The 16,050-nt window shown below is 43.7% G+C and overlaps 1 protein-coding gene across 2 annotated transcripts in view; it reads right to left on the reverse strand.

Moving 5' to 3' along the window:
- tmcc1b (transmembrane and coiled-coil domain family 1b) overlaps positions 1-16,050 on the reverse strand; it is a 72,531-nt gene that overhangs the window by 12,657 nt on the left and 43,824 nt on the right. Inside the window, exon 8 of one of the 2 annotated variants that reach the window (XM_062052787.1) lies at positions 13,375-14,038. The exons of the other annotated variant lie outside the window; for it this stretch is intronic. Within the exon in view, the coding sequence (XP_061908771.1) occupies positions 13,718-14,038 (321 nt within the window). The 3' untranslated portion in view covers positions 13,375-13,717. Of the gene's footprint in view, positions 1-13,374; positions 14,039-16,050 lie in introns of those variants that run through there. 2 annotated transcript variants of the gene reach the window in all.

Here is a 16,050-nt window from a genome sequence, read left to right on the forward strand (position 1 = left end):
TTTGTCAACAACTGCGTGAGCAAATTGTTGAACAGTTTAAGAAATTTTTTTCTCAACTAGCTATTGCAAGGAATTTAGGTATTTCACCATCTACGGTCCGTAATATCATCAAAGGGTTCAGAGAATCTGGAGAAATCACTGCACGTAAGCAGCTAAGCCCGTGACCTTCGATCCCTCAGGCTGTACTGCATCAACAAGTGACATCAGTGTGTAAAGGATATCACCACATGGGCTCAGGAACACTTCAGAAACCCACTGTCAGTAATTACAGTTGGTCGCTACATCTGTAAGTGCAAGTTAAAACTCTCCTATGCAAGGCGAAAACCGTTTATCAACAACACCCAGAAACACAGTCGGCTTCGTTGGGCCTGAGCTCATCTAAGATGGACTGATACAAAGTGAAAAAGTGTTCTGTGGTCTGACGAGTCCACATTTCAAATTGTTTTTGGAAACTGTGGACGTCGTGTCCTCGGACCAAAGAGGAAAAAGAACCATCCGGATAGTTATAGGCGCAAAGTTGAAAAGCCAGCATCTGTGATGGTATGGAGGTGTATTAGTACCCAAGACATGGGTAACTTACACATCTGTGAAGGCGCCATTAATGCTGAAAGGTACATACAGGTTTTGGAGCAACATATGTTGCCATCCAAGCAACGTTACCATGGACGCCCCTGCTTATTTCAGCAAGACAATGCCAAGCCACGTTTTACATCAACGTGGCTTCATAGTAAAAGAGTGCGGGTACTAGACTGGCCTGCCTGTAGTCCAGACCTGTCTCCCATTGAAAATGTGTGGCGCATTATGAAGCCTAAAATACCACAACAGAGACCCCGGACTGTTGAACAACTTAGCCGAGAGCTGAAAGGATCCAACTTCAGCATCAACGACCAGTTTCCTAAGGAAATTCTCGACCGGCGACGCCATTTGTTTCCGCTTCGCAAGAAGTTTATCACCGAGGGATGCCGTGCAGTCATCGCGGTGGATAAACTTTTCATCAACGGCCAACTTTACCGTGATCCGGAAGCCACGCCGTGGCTGTATTATTAGCGTCTGAAACACGGTAAATGTTGTATTTTGTTTTTGTTATTTCATTATGCTTCAATCCCTCTCTTTCCCCCCCCCTCTTGCTCACAATACACCTGTGCGTCATCATAGCGCACACGTAAACACCATACGCTCTCTCTCTCTCTTTTGGTAAACCAACATGTTTACTGTTTTACTTTTTTGTTTTCCTTTTTATGTTACTTATTTCACTACCTGTTCAATCCACCACTCTCTTCTTTTCTTTTTTTTTAATGTTTTTTGTTTTGTTTTTCTCTTTCTATTTCTCCACCTGTTGTGTGTGTCCCCTCGTCGTCATCAGCATTTACACTCACAGCTAATACATACACAACTATACACACCTACATATATGCATGATAGGCTTACATTTAGATACAGACATGCATTATTTACACATAAAGTACACACATACATCCACACACTTAGTTACAGTCTAGTTTAGTATGTCCACTGTTCAGTTTGTCACTTGGAATGTGCGTGGAGTCGGGTCAAAGGAAAAAAATATAAAAATTCTTAATCATTTGAAGAGTATGCAAGCAGACATTGCTTTACTACAAGAGACTCACCTCTCCAAGTCCGATACCTCAAAACTGCATTCATCGCAATACCCACACACATACTTTGCTAGTTACAACTCCAAACAGAGAGGCGTAGCCATTCTCATTAGTAGAAAGGTCAACTTTACATTCCATAACTCCATTACTGACATAGAGGGAAGATACATCATTCTTAATATTTCTGTTGACGGGAGAAACTTATGTATCGCCAACATTTATGGTCCAAATGTTGATGACCCCTCCTTTTTTCACACTTTCTTCTCTTCACTTTCTCCTCACTCAAACCACTGCTTGATTCTAGGAGGGGACCTCAACTTAGTATTTAATCCAAATATAGATCGGTCCAGAGTGACTGGGAGTCACCGTGAGTCTCAATCAGTGGTAATACTTAAGCAATATATGAACGATTATGGTCTTTGCGATGCCTGGCGTTCTTATCACCACACTCTTAGGGAATACACTTATTTTTCCCCAGTTCACCACTCACTCTCTCGCATTGATTACTTTTTAACTAGTAGCTCAATTTTATCTGATATCGCAAACATTCACATTCATCCTATCATCATCAGTGACCGACCATGCACCTGTCTCACTTTCCCTCACTAACAAAACTATAACTGCACCTATAAAACAATGGAGACTTAATACATCATTACTAAAGGACCCAGACTTCCTCAACTACTTTGAGAAAGAATGGACAGATTTTTTAGATTTTAATGATCAACCAGAAATCACGGCGTGCATTCTCTGGGAGGCCGCAAAAGTAGTTATGCGAGGAAAAATTATTTCTTATTCATCATACAAGAAAAAAAAGGAACGTTTACTAGAGCAGGAACTTGAAAATGAAATAAAAATATTAGAAATAGCTTATGCGAACTCACAAAATGAACATACTCTGAATGAACTGAGAAAACTCAAATTAGATTTAAGAGAAATAATTGATAAGAAAACTCAATTCCTGCTTCAGAGGTTACGCTTAGATAAATTTGAACATGACAATAAACCAAGCAAATATTTGGCTAACCAACTAAAATTAAACAAAGAAAAAAACTCCATACCATCCATTAAGGATTCAGCTGGGAACATTACTCACGTTCCTGAGGAAATTAACTCCATATTTAGAGACTTTTACAGAAACTTGTATACACCCCAGATTGACCCATCTCTTTCAGACATTGAGACATTTCTCAATGGTATAGACTTACCTAAATTAAATACGAGGCAGGTATCAAATTTAGATCTTGCTATTTCTGTAGATGAACTTTACGATGCTCTTCAACAGATGCCAAACAATAAAGCACCAGGACCTGATGGGTTCCCTGTGGAGTTCTACAAAACATTCTGGTCACTGCTAGCTCCGATATTTACAAAAATGGCTTTAGAGATTAAAGAAAACTCATTCCTTCCTCCAAATATGAACTCTGCCACAATCAGTCTCTTGCTAAAACCTGATAAAGACCCAACACTTCCATCCAGTTACCGGCCAATCTCCCTGATTAATGCTGATCTTAAAATTATCTGCAAAGTATTAGCTCAAAGATTAGAAAAAGTCACTCCATAAATAGTACATCCTGATCAAACAGGTTTCATCAAAGAGAGACAATCGTCCAACAATGTTCGCCGTCTACTCAATGTGATAGACTATTCTGTTATTCATAATTTAAAAACAGCTGTTGTTTCATTAGATGCTGAAAAAGCATTTGATAGAGTGAATTGGAATTTTCTTTTAGCTACTCTACAGAAATTTGGATTTGGAGACTCATTTATAGAATGGATCAAGGTCCTATATAGTTTCCCTACAGCCTCGGTTAGAACGAATAGCCAAATCTCCCCAAGGTTTAATCTTATGAGGGGCACAAGGCAAGGGTGTCCACTTTCTCCGTCACTGTTTGCTATATTTATTGAACCTCTTGCAACCGCAATTCGACAGCATGCAAATATTAAAGGCATCCATACCGCAACCGTTCATCATAAAATAAGCCTTTATGCTGATGATGTATTACTTTTCTTACAAAATCCACATTCTTCTCTTCAAGATACAATCTCACTTATCAATAAATTCAGTTCTATTTCAGATTACTCAATCAACTGGTCCAAATCTACTGTGTTACCAATAAATTTTGACTTCCAGAGCACCTCATCGATTCCACTGCATAAAGGGAACATTAAATACCTGGGAATCAATATTTCCTCCACATTGTCAGATCTGAATCGCTTGAATTACTCCCCAATCTTAAAATTGATTGAGGATGATCTGGCGCGTTGGAAAGCACTGCCAATCTCACTTATGGGAAGGGTTTCTACCGTGAAAATGATGGTCTTGCCTAGGGTTAATTATCTCTTTTCAATGATTCCAACCAAACCTTCTCAAATCTGGTTTAAATCACTAGACTCACACATCAATCAGTTTCTTTGGAAGAGTAAACCAGCACGAATCAGCCTTAAAACTTTACAAAAACCAAAAGAATACGGGGGTCTAGAACTCCCAAACTTTTCATATTACTTCCTTGCAAATAAACTACAATATATACTAAAATGGACCAATCCCACTTTATTAGATAGTTTATGGTTAGAGATTGAACAATCACTTAGCCAGGAGATCCCAATTTCTAACTTGCCCTTTATTAGCCAAATTCTCCGAAAACACAACTGCTTCAAAAGTATTAATATACGCACTACCTTAACAGCTTGGTGGGAGTTTTTGAAAATAACTGGATCCCCGCTCACTCCCTGTCAATTTACGCCTATTTGGAATAATACTGATTTTCTTTTAAACAAGAAGCCATTGAACTTTCCAACATGGTATGATAAAGGAGTCAGATGTCTTGGGGATATCATCAATGCAAACAGTTTTATCTCTTTTAAAAGTTTAATAACACAATATGCAATCAATCCTAATAAATTCCTAGAATATATACAAATCAAATCTGTAATTAGCGCAAGATTCAACAAAACAACATGGGAAAGTAATCCTACGACCGTTAAATTCTTCAAAACATCTGCCCCCAAAGCTTTATCCAAATGATATGCTCTCTTATCAAAAATAGATAACACAATAAGTATCCCAACTTCCAAATGGCACTCAGACGTATCCACAAGCCTTGACCCAGAATTCTGGAAACAAATATGCCTCAATACTTCTCGTTTGATTAAGAATCCAAATTTACGACTGATTCAGCTCAAAATACTTTACAGAATACATTACACCGGTCTAAGAATGTATAAAATGGGTTTAGCCGACTCTAACATTTGTGTACACTGCTCAGATAATAAGGTAGATAACTACTTACACTCAATGTGGTCCTGTGCTCCCGTGAGTAACTTTTGGCTTGGAGTGTGCGAGAACCTATCATTAGCGTTAGAGATTCCTATTCCCATCTCCCCCGCACTCTGCCTGTTGGGTGATCTCTCCGCAACTGACTTTGATATAAACAAAACATACCTCCTTATAAATGCAATAGGCATCGCCAAGAAAACTATTCTCATGAATTGGAAATCAAAAAATAATTTATGTATAAACCTTTACAAAAACATTTTATTAGATTATGTAGTTATGGAAAGAATGTCTGCTGAATCAAAACAACAACTGACAGAATTCAGATCTCTTTGGGCACCGCTAATTGATTTCCTGACCTGATTCCCATGGGGGCCGGGGCTGGGGCTCTGTCCCGGGGGTCTTGCTCCGTGGGTGGGGGGTCGTGGGTGCCGGGGGGGCCGTGTGCCGCGGGGTCGGGTGGGCCTGGGGTGTGTTCCCTGGTGCCGGCCTGGCGGGCCGATCCGTGGGTGGTCTGGGGGCTGGGGGTGGATGGGGGTGCCTGGGCGGGGGTTGGGGTGCGGGTGGAGCTGTTGGGGGTGGCCGCCTTGGGTTGGGTGGGGGGCTGCCCCTCTCGTGGGTGGTCGGGCGGGGGGTTGCGCCCGTGGGGCCGGGGCCTTGCCGCTGTCGGGCGGGGGTCGGCTCGTGCCCCTCTGGCTTCGGGTGTCCGTGGGCTTCCTCCTTCCCCTGGGGCGCGGGGCGGGGTCTGCCCGGGGTCGCCCTACGCTGGGTGGGGGGGTCGTGGGTGCCGGGGGGGCCGTGTGCCGCGGGGTCGGGTGGGCCTGGGGTGTGTTCCCTGGTGCCGGCCTGGCGGGCCGATCCGTGGGTGGTCTGGGGGCTGGGGGTGGATGGGGGTGCCTGGGCGGGGGTTGGGGTGCGGGTGGAGCTGTTGGGGGTGGCCGCCTTGGGTTGGGTGGGGGGCTGCCCCTCTCGTGGGTGGTCGGGCGGGGGGTTGCGCCCGTGGGGCCGGGGCCTTGCCGCTGTCGGGCGGGGGTCGGCTCGTGCCCCTCTGGCTTCGGGTGTCCGTGGGCTTCCTCCTTCCCCTGGGGCGCGGGGCGGGGTCTGCCCGGGGTCGCCCTACGCTGCGGCTGTGCGTGCCTGCCTGGTGCCGGGTTGGGGGGGCTGCTTTCCTCCCTTGTTGGGGCCCCGGCGGTGCTGCCCGACTGCCCTGCGGGGGTCTCCCTCCTGTGTTTTACTCCGCCCTTATTTATTTATTAATTTTATTTATATATATACTTATATATATATATATTTTTTAATTATCTATTTAATAAATTTTATTTATTCTGTTAAATTATATACATGTATATATAGGTGCGTGTGTGTGTGTGTGTGTGTGTGTGTGTGTGTGTGTGTGTGTGTGTGTGTGTGTGTGTGTGTACATTTGTATGTATGTATGGTGGAATCTGTGTGTATGTATGTAGGTACATGTGTGTGTGTCGCTGCCCCGGTGTGCATTGCTGATCGCGGCACCAGGCCTGCAGAGATGCCATGGCATGCCGGCTGTGGGTGCGGGGCTGGGCCCTTATGGCTTTTTGCCGGATGGGGTGCCTGGTGGGTGGTGGGCGGGGGGGCCTGGACGTGCGGGTATGGCTGCGGGGTTTGGTGGCGCTGGACACTGTTGGCAACCAGGCCTCATGTTTATTTTTATTTTATTTTATTTAAAGGGTTTATTTTATTTTATTTATTATTTTTATTTTCATTTTTATTTTTTATATTTTTTGTTTTTGTTTTTGTTTTGGTGTATGTATGTGTGTGTATATGTGTGCATATGTATATGTATGTAGGTGTATATATGTGTTTGTGTGTGTGTATGTGTATATGCATGCATGTGTGTATGTGTATGTATGTGTATATACATATATGTATGTATATGTGTATGTGTGTATGTATGTGCAGGTGTGTGTATGGGTGTGGATGTCCGGTGGATCGATTGGCCTGTATGTGGATGAGTTGGGGTAGGTGGGTTGGCGGCCTCTGTGGTAGCTGGGGGTGTGCGTTGTTGTGGTTTACGGGGTAGGTCGCTTTTTTTTGTTTCAGGTTTCGGCGGCCGCGGGTGTTTGTACTGCGGACGGGCGGTGGTGGTGATGGTTGCTGTGGTACTGCCGGCGGTTGGCGTCGCTGTGTTGGGTTGGAGTGGTTGGGGGACTGTGGCTGGTATCTGTGCGCTTGTGGGGTTGTGGGGGCTGGCTGGCGTTGGCTTGACGGCTGGTTTGGGGGCTGGCGTGCGGACGGGGTGCATTGACTTCTTCCCCAGTTGGGGGGCACCATCCCCTGGCCGGAACTCGTATGGGTGCGTTGCTGTGTGGATGGCCGGGATGCGGTGTTTGCATTGGGCATGGGGCTGTGCAGTTTTTCTGCGTTTGGTTGCTGGTATGGGCTCTGCGGGGTTGGGTTGGGGCGGGCGGGGGCTGGCTTTGTTTGGCGGGGGGTGGGCTCGCGTGACGTCACGCTAAAGTGGTCTGGTGTGGGTCACGGGCCGTTGGGGGAGCGGCTTCCTGGCCGTAGTTCCTGGTTGTCGGCCGCATGGACTGGGGGGGGATGTCCGGGCCCTCTACTCCTCCTACTTATAGCACACACAGTCACACAAATACAGGACTTTGGGGGATTGTCCTGCGGGGAGGCATGGCGGGGGGTTGAGGATGCCTCCTATGGGGCTCCGGTCCTCCTGTCTTGTCCCCTGCTCGGCCATCCCTCAATCTTAGCTGCATATTAGACACTTAGGATTTGGAGGGCTCGGCTTGGTTGGGACCCACCAAGACCTTGATGTCCCCCAATTTTAATCGCATTATTAGTTCCCACAAGCATACATATCTCACTCACGCTACAGTACACGCATCAATAGGGACTGGAGGTCGGCTGTAATGGCTGACCTCCTAATTTTAACTACACAGTAGACACTCTGGGGGCCTTGTACACATGCATGTGGGGGGGTTGGGGTTTGGCACACCCCTCATTGCCTCGTCGGCCGGCGCGGATTCCGGGGACTGCGTTCTGGTGGCCTGCCAGGCTTTTATTAATTTATTATTATTATTATTATTTTTTTTTTTTAATGTGTATATATGTGTATGTATATATATATATATATATATATATGTGTGTATGTGTGTATGTATGTATGTATGTATGTGTATGTGTATGTATGTGTATGTATATATGTATATATATATATTTATTTATTTTATTTTATTTTTTATTTGTGTGTGGCGTCGCGCGGGTCTCGCTTCCTGTTGGGTGGGGTCCGTGCCCGTGTGGCCCGACCTTGCGCTGTGGGGTCTCTGTTGGCGACCTGATGTGGTGGCGGCGCGGCGCCCGTGTCTGGTCTGGATACTGTGTCTCGGTTGTTTGGGCGGTGGTGTGTTTGTGCGGGTTTGGGTTGGGGTGGTGGGGTCTTTTGGCGGGGGGGGGGTGTTGGTGTCTCTTGTTTGCGTGTTGGCGTTTGGGCTTGCTGGCGGGCTGGCGCTGGCTGGTATCTGTGATCCTGTTGGCGTGTGGTTGCCGGTCGCGGTTTATTTTTTGATCGCTTTGATTTGATTGGGTGGTGCTGGCTGTCTGTGGGTGTTGTGGCTGCTGTTTCTGCTGCCGTTTGTTTGTGGTGTGGGCGCCCGTGGCTGCTGGGTCTGGTGCAGGGGGGTGGCTGATGTTGTGACTGGTGGCAGCGCGCGCGCGTGGTGGTTGTCGGGGCTGACAAACTGTGTATGTGTGTGTGTGTATGTATGTATGTATGTATGTATGTATGTATGTATGTATGTATGTATGTATATATATGTGTATGTGTATGCATGTGTATGTGTGTGTATGTGTACATGTGTATGTTTATGTGTATGTATATATATATGTATGTATATTTCTGGGGGTACGTTCTGGGCCTGCCTGTCGGGTGGGGGTCGGCGCCTCAGGCTACTGCATCCGGACTGCGTGTCTGGAGCTCCTGGGTCCCGCCGTCCATCCCTTCCGGGTGGCCGTCTTGGTTGGGGCCTGCTGGGTCTGGTCCCTGCGTCTACTGTGGTGGCTTGGTGCTGCAGGGTATTCCGAGGTGCTGCGAGTCAGCCAGTTGTTGGGGTAGCGACCTTGTGTGTCAGCATGTCTGTGATCTTCTTTTAATTCTTTATTTATTTATTTATTTATTTATTTATTTTTATAAATAGATTTAATTATTTATTTATTTATTTTTCCCCCCCTTTTTTAAAAAAATATATTTTATTAATATTATTATTATTATTATTATGTATTTATTTATTTTATTTATTTATTCCCCTACCTCGGGGGGGGGGACTCGGCGGGGCGGTTGCTGGTTGTTCCATCTCCATCGTTGGAGGGTGGGGGTGGGTGGTTCCTGTGGCCCCCGTGATGGGTGGTCCTGTGGCGGCCGGCTTGGGTGGGGTGGCCGTGGGCTGGCCTCGCCGCGCTCTCCGGGGGTGGGGGGGGGGCTCGTGGGGGCCCTGTTGCCGGTGGGGCGGGGGCGGTCTTCCCGTCCGGTTGCGGGGGGTCTCCGGGCCCCTCGGGCGGGGCGTCCCGCCTTTCTGTCCGTGTGGGGTGTGGTCTCTCGCTGGCTTGGGGTCTGGCTTCCCCCTGTTTTTCTCGTGCCTTGTCCTCTGCCGGGTGCGTCTGTCTGCGGCCTGCTGCTGGCCCTTGTGGGCGGAACGGTGGGCCAGGCTCTGGGGTTCCTGTCGCTGTCCGTCTTGGCTGCGTGGGGGCGGTGGCCCCTGGTTCCCTGGGCACCACACCTACTGTTTGTGAGATGGGTTCTCGGGGAGGCTGGGGCCGTACTCTGGCTCCCGCACACACTGGGAGTCAAATGTATTGTACATGCAAATTCACATATACTCACACACATACATACAGACATACATAGGTACCTACGCTCCCACATACATATACAAATAAATACAGTACATATTTACACACTCAAAGTTCGTACATCCACACGCACATTCATTATACAAACATACTGTATACACATACTGTACATATACATTCACTGTAAAAACATACATATACACATACTGTACATATACACTCACTGTACAAACACACACATACTACACATACATTCACTGTACAAACACACACATACATATACTACACATATACATTCACTGTACAAACACACATTTACACATACTGTACATATAAATTCACTGTTCAAACACACATACTGTATACACATACTGTACATATACATTCGCTGTACACACATATACACATACTGTACATATACATTCACTGTACAAACACACACATACACATACTACACATATACATTCACTGTACAAACACACACATACATATACTGTACATATACATTCACTGTACAAACACACATTTACACATACTGTACATATAAATTCACTGTTCAAACACACATACTGTATACACATACTGTACATATACATTCGCTGTACACACATATACACATACTGTACATATACATTCACTGTCCAAGCACACATACACATACTGTACATATACAAGTACATATGCACACATACACTCATGCACATACTCACGTTTCATCAAACATATATTAACGTTGTTGCCCTAGGGTAAACTGGGTATAACACATGGCACACTGACAAAGCTTAACCTATTGTTACTATAACAATCTACAAGGTTAAGGTTGCTTCTCTTTCTTCCCCTCCATTTTTCTGCATTCTTTCGTATCTCAAGTTATCATTACGTATATGTATTGTTGCATTTGAACAATTGTATTGTTGATAATAAAGGTAAAGTACTGGTATTGTTTATTATCAATAGCACTATTTCTATTGGTATTCATATTGCTCCATTTTTAGTGTAATAATGCTCATTGTCATTTCTGTATTTTTTTTAAAATTTTTTTTCGCTAACTGCTTATTTGCTATTACTTTTACCATCATATTTGTACATGTCGTATTTGCTGATGTTGCTCTGTTGTTGTTGTTGTTGTTGTGTTTGCTGTTGTTGTTTTTGTCTCTCTGTCTAATCCCCCTCTTGTCCCCACAATTCCCCCCTCTGTCTTCCTTTTTCTCTCTTTCTATCCCCTCCTGCTCCGGCCCGGCTGCACCAAATGATAATATAAATACATTTAATAAAGTCAAAATACAAGTAAGGCAACAAGAGAAGTATCCTACACTTCTCTTTTGTAAAGTAAATCTGAACAGCCGATATGGGCATCTACATCTGCTATATGATTTGCCCGAGAAGCTGGGCAGGACATTATAAAAAAAGAAAAAAAAAAAAAGAAAAAAGAAAATGTGTGGCGCATTATGAAGCCTAAAATACCACAACGGAGACCCCCGGACTGTTGAACAACTTAAGCTGTACATCAAGCAAGAATGGGAAAGAATTCCACCTGAGAAGCTTAAAAAATGTGTCTCCTCAGTTCCCAAACGTTTACTGAGTGTTGTTAAAAGGAAAGGCCATGTAACACAGTGGTGAACATGCCCTTTCCCAACTACTTTGGCACGTGTTGCAGCCATGAAATTCTAAGTTAATTATTATTTGCAAAGAAAAAATAAAGTTTATGAGTTTGAACATCAAATATGTTGTCTTTGTAGTGCATTCAATTGAATATGGGTTGAAAAGGATTTGCAAATCATTGTATTCCGTTTATATTTATATCTAACACAATTTCCCAACTCATATGGAAACGGGGTTTGTATATGAATTGCTCTTTCACATTGGAAAACAAAATGGTTAAACTAACTAAATACACCAGGAGCTTCTCTAGTGTAAATGAATTGAAAAAAATATTAGCAAACATCGTCACAGCCAATTTTTAGATTTGCCATAGAAGCGTTTTCTTGCAAAAGGTGCAGTGTGCTTCATATCCAGTGTTCTCATGTCACAACATCAACCAGAATGTCAGCAATGGTAGAGGAAAGCACAACAATATTTTGTCTGTGAAAGGGACCGTTAGCATCTCTGCTAAAGCTAAATGGTTAACTTTGGCAATGTTTTTTTGTGGCTGTCAGAATTGAGCAAACAGATAAAAACATCTACAGTACTACTGTGTCTGCACAAAGTTGTGAAAAACAGTGAGTGCAGACAGAGCGATTGTCTAAAAAGAAAGAAGGCGATTATTGCTTACAAGTCTCAAACAGAATTTGGATGTGAAAAATGTGGATAATGTGCTCAGCTCATTTTGTATCTGATATGTATGAATACATAGTTACCTGTTTTTTGTGACTATTTGGAAAACATATTGCTAATACACAAGGATTAGTTTTTATTCAGACATGACAAGATGACATTCTCAAATCTCCATTGCTTTCCTCACCAGACAATAAGATGAGTGTAAACACTTTCAATGTCAGTTGCTGTATAAACTTGGAGAAAAGATGAGGCATGAGAAGCTGACCTGACATTGTTGGAACAAATAATAGAAATAATATAAGAGAATCATGTTTTTTTTTTTTTTATATAGTTTTACTACTGAGTACACTACTAGCACAGAGAAATCAACTTGTTTGTAACAGTATGATTTCACTAGTAAACATCTCATATTGATCGCCTTCGGAATTTAGCACCCCTTTACCCACATAACACTCCTTTGTTACGTTTATCTTTGTAAAGTTGTGCAAGTATTTGTGGTGTTTCAGCAGCTTTTGACACAGACTTTTCCCAGATTTTTGACTTTTACATAATCATTACATTGTTTACAAACACTTTCCTCCTCGATGGCTGCACATCTGGGTACTAAACACTTTATACGTTTCCATCCACCGGCTTCAACCATGCATTAAATTGATCGTTCAGGAGACACAAATCCTTGAACTTTTACTTACCCATCTTATGTGAGTAATATGGCTTCGCTGTGGGCTTTCGTTAAGTTTTCTCCGCTACTAAGCTGTCAACACACAGCTGCGCACACAGCACACTAGCTGGTGTTCCATAAATTATGACCAGGCAGCAAAGTTAGTTCTACTGTGTAGTTTCAGTATGTTATATTGTCCTCAAAAATCAAAAAATTTCAAAGCAAGACTGAAGTTTATGCATGTTTTAAATAAAAGTAATGTCAATAGATTTTTTGAGATTTAGGAGAATTTTAGACATTTCAAGGCCTTAAATTCAAATGATTGGATGTAAGACTTTTTAAGACCCCGCGGATACCCTGACTGATTGCATGCACAATGTTGTGTTGATTCTATGCTTGTTTGCGACACACCAGAAACATTTTTTCATATCTGGGTGGATAAATCAGACAAGATCTACAAAGACACCTTTTAAAACAGGGAATTTATTTGTCTTAAAAAAAAAAAGATTAATGACTATTTCATTGTCACTAACAGTACGGAAGCACTGAGTCTTTGAGCACTGAAACTGCTCTTCAAGTATGTTAGTTGAGTTCAAAGGTCATCTTCCTCAGCAGTGGAACGTTCCAGTTGGTTTGAGAGTGGGAAGCACACATTCATCCAGCCTCCGGGAGGAAACCCTTTATAATAATATTTGATCCAGAGCCATGGATGGAGTCTTAATTGAGGATGAGTTGGTCATAAAAGCTGACATTAGGGGGGGAAAAAATGGCGATAAATAATTATAAGTGATCAGCAGGTGAGCGTTAAAAACAAATAAATACACGTTGGAATTAAAAGCGATACAAATGCAAAGGAGGGCGACGCAAACGTGTAAACAAATTCACTCAGGAGAGAGAAATCAAGTGTGCAGTTCTCTCAAAGCCACGATTGCACCAAAGATACCAAAGGAGCGGCCATCTTGTCCCTCTTGGGTGATGAATCGATTGCCGTGGACATGTGGCGTCACAGCCTCCTTGGTTGGAATTAAGAATGGCGCCATCGTCAGGTCACCTGGGGTGCAGCAGGAAGCGATGCAGATACTCGGAGAAGGCGTGCCAGTGCCTCCACAGGAAGGCCGTGAGGACGACGAGCAGCAGCGTGGAAAGCGTGCGGCTGCGCGTCTTCATCAGGGGCACCACGCAGTTGGCCACCGTGGATACAAACACCAGGAGGACGGCCATGACGGCCAGGAGCACGTTGATCAGTTTGCCCAGAAGCGTCCGCGCCGTGGCGTTCTCCAGACCTTCCAGCTGCACCACCTGCTGCTGCTGCTGCTGCAGCTGCAGCTCCATCTTGGAGATGCGGGTCTGACACGCCTCCAACGCCTCCTGCGGGGGACCCACAACACAAAATGGCTGACGTGGCTTTTTCGTGTTGCATTCGAGACTGCTGGGAGATTTGCGAGCCAGCCAAACAAATAAAACACATGGTTGAGAACATGGAGAAGCTAGAACAGTGGAACCCGTTGAAGTGGACTGGCTGACTCATGTCAACATAAGCGGTAGTCGACATTAGCAGCTGTCAAATAGACCAAAACTTGACCTTTTAACCTTGTATTTAGTGTTGTTGTATTTTACATTTTTAATCATATTATCTTTTATTCTCTTGTCTAAAAGAGCTGCTGCACTAATTACCGTAATTTCCGGACTATAAGCCGCTACTTTTTCCCCTCGTTCTGGTCCCTGCGGCTTATGCAAGGGTGCGGCTTATTTGCGGCCTGTTCTTCTCCGATACCGACGAAGAGGATTTCGGTGGTTTTAGTACGCAGGAGGAAGACGATGACACAATGATTAAAGACTGACTTTTCATATACCGGTAGGCTGGTTATTTTGATAACGTACAGGCGAGCACTTTGTATTACTTTGCACCGTTGTATTATTTGTACTCTGCACGAATGCTTTTCGCCATGTCAAAGATGTGAAAGTTTGATTGAATGATTGAAAGATTTATTGTTAATAAATGGGACGCTTTGCGTTCCCAAACAGTCATCTCTGTCCCGACAATCCCCTCCGTGGTTGCAGGAACCCCTATATCAGGGGTCACCAACCTTTTTGAACCCAAGGGCTACTTCTTGGGTACTGGTTAATGCGAAGGGCTACCAGTTTGATACACACTTAAATAAATTGCCAGAAATAGCCAATTTGCTCAATTTACCTTTAACTCTATGTTATTATTAATAATTAATGATATTTATCTTTGTGGAAACACTGATCATCTTAATGATTTCTCACAATAAATATATATAGAAACAGATAAATATCAATATGCAACACTTTATTTTTATATTTTCTCTAAGTGCACATTTTTCAAATTGAACATTTTCAAATGATCACTTCTTAAACAGTCTTGTGAAATCACAATATCCCATTTTAACTAGCTAGCCATTGAAATTTTTAACAAATCATGAATTACTTTGCACCATGTTTGTACAAATAATAACTCATGTAAAATACAAAGGTCAACTCTCCAATTTTTAAATAAATCATGTCACACTTTGAACTGATACCAAATCTGTTATCTGTTTCTTTGTCAGTTAGTGGGAAGCCTGGCATTGCATGCTGTTAACTAGTGTGTTGTACTCTGGTGTGTAACTTGACACTGCAACTCTGAGTGAGTCTTGCAGATGTGCATCAGTGAGGCGTGTTCTGTGTTTGTTCTTGATGAAGTTCATGTCAGAAAAGGCTGACTCACAAAGATAAGTTGAACCAAACAGGCTTGCAACCTTCATAGCTGCTGCGCATACACCACTGTACTTTTCTGTGTCAACAAGGCACCAAAAGTTTGGTGCAGCCTGGTGGGTTTTGAGGTGGAGGTCATTTTGCAGTGTTACAATTTCCATCTCCACCTGTTCAGCATCCAGGCTGAATGTTGCACTTAACTGCTCAGCAATGCATGATATGTCCACGTTCATGAAAGGATTACAAATGAACGACACACATGGCTCAAGCTGATCCAGGTCACAAAACCTGTTCTCAAACTCTTGCCCAACTCTGTTTATGACCTGAGAGTACTTTTCTGCAACTTTGTCAAAAGCCTCAGATGCAGAAGCATTGTCTTTCAGCACCATCTGCACAGAGGGAAAGTGCAGCACTTTTTTTCTCTGTAAATGTACAGAGAACAGGTTCATCTTAGCTTTAAATGCATTTAAAGCACTTATCATATCGGCGACAGTTTTACCTTTGCCTTGCAGCTCACAGTTCAAACTGTTCAGTTTTCCAGTAATGTCCGTTAAAAATGCAAGGTCAAGTATCCACTCAGTGTCCTCCAGCAGCACGGTGTCCTCACCTCTGGACTGCATGAACTCATTGATTTCACCCAAAAGTGACAAAAAACGTTGCAA

Source organism: Entelurus aequoreus, linkage group LG01 (genome assembly GCF_033978785.1).
Source record: "Entelurus aequoreus isolate RoL-2023_Sb linkage group LG01, RoL_Eaeq_v1.1, whole genome shotgun sequence".
Classification (NCBI taxonomy): Eukaryota; Metazoa; Chordata; class Actinopteri; order Syngnathiformes; family Syngnathidae; genus Entelurus; species Entelurus aequoreus.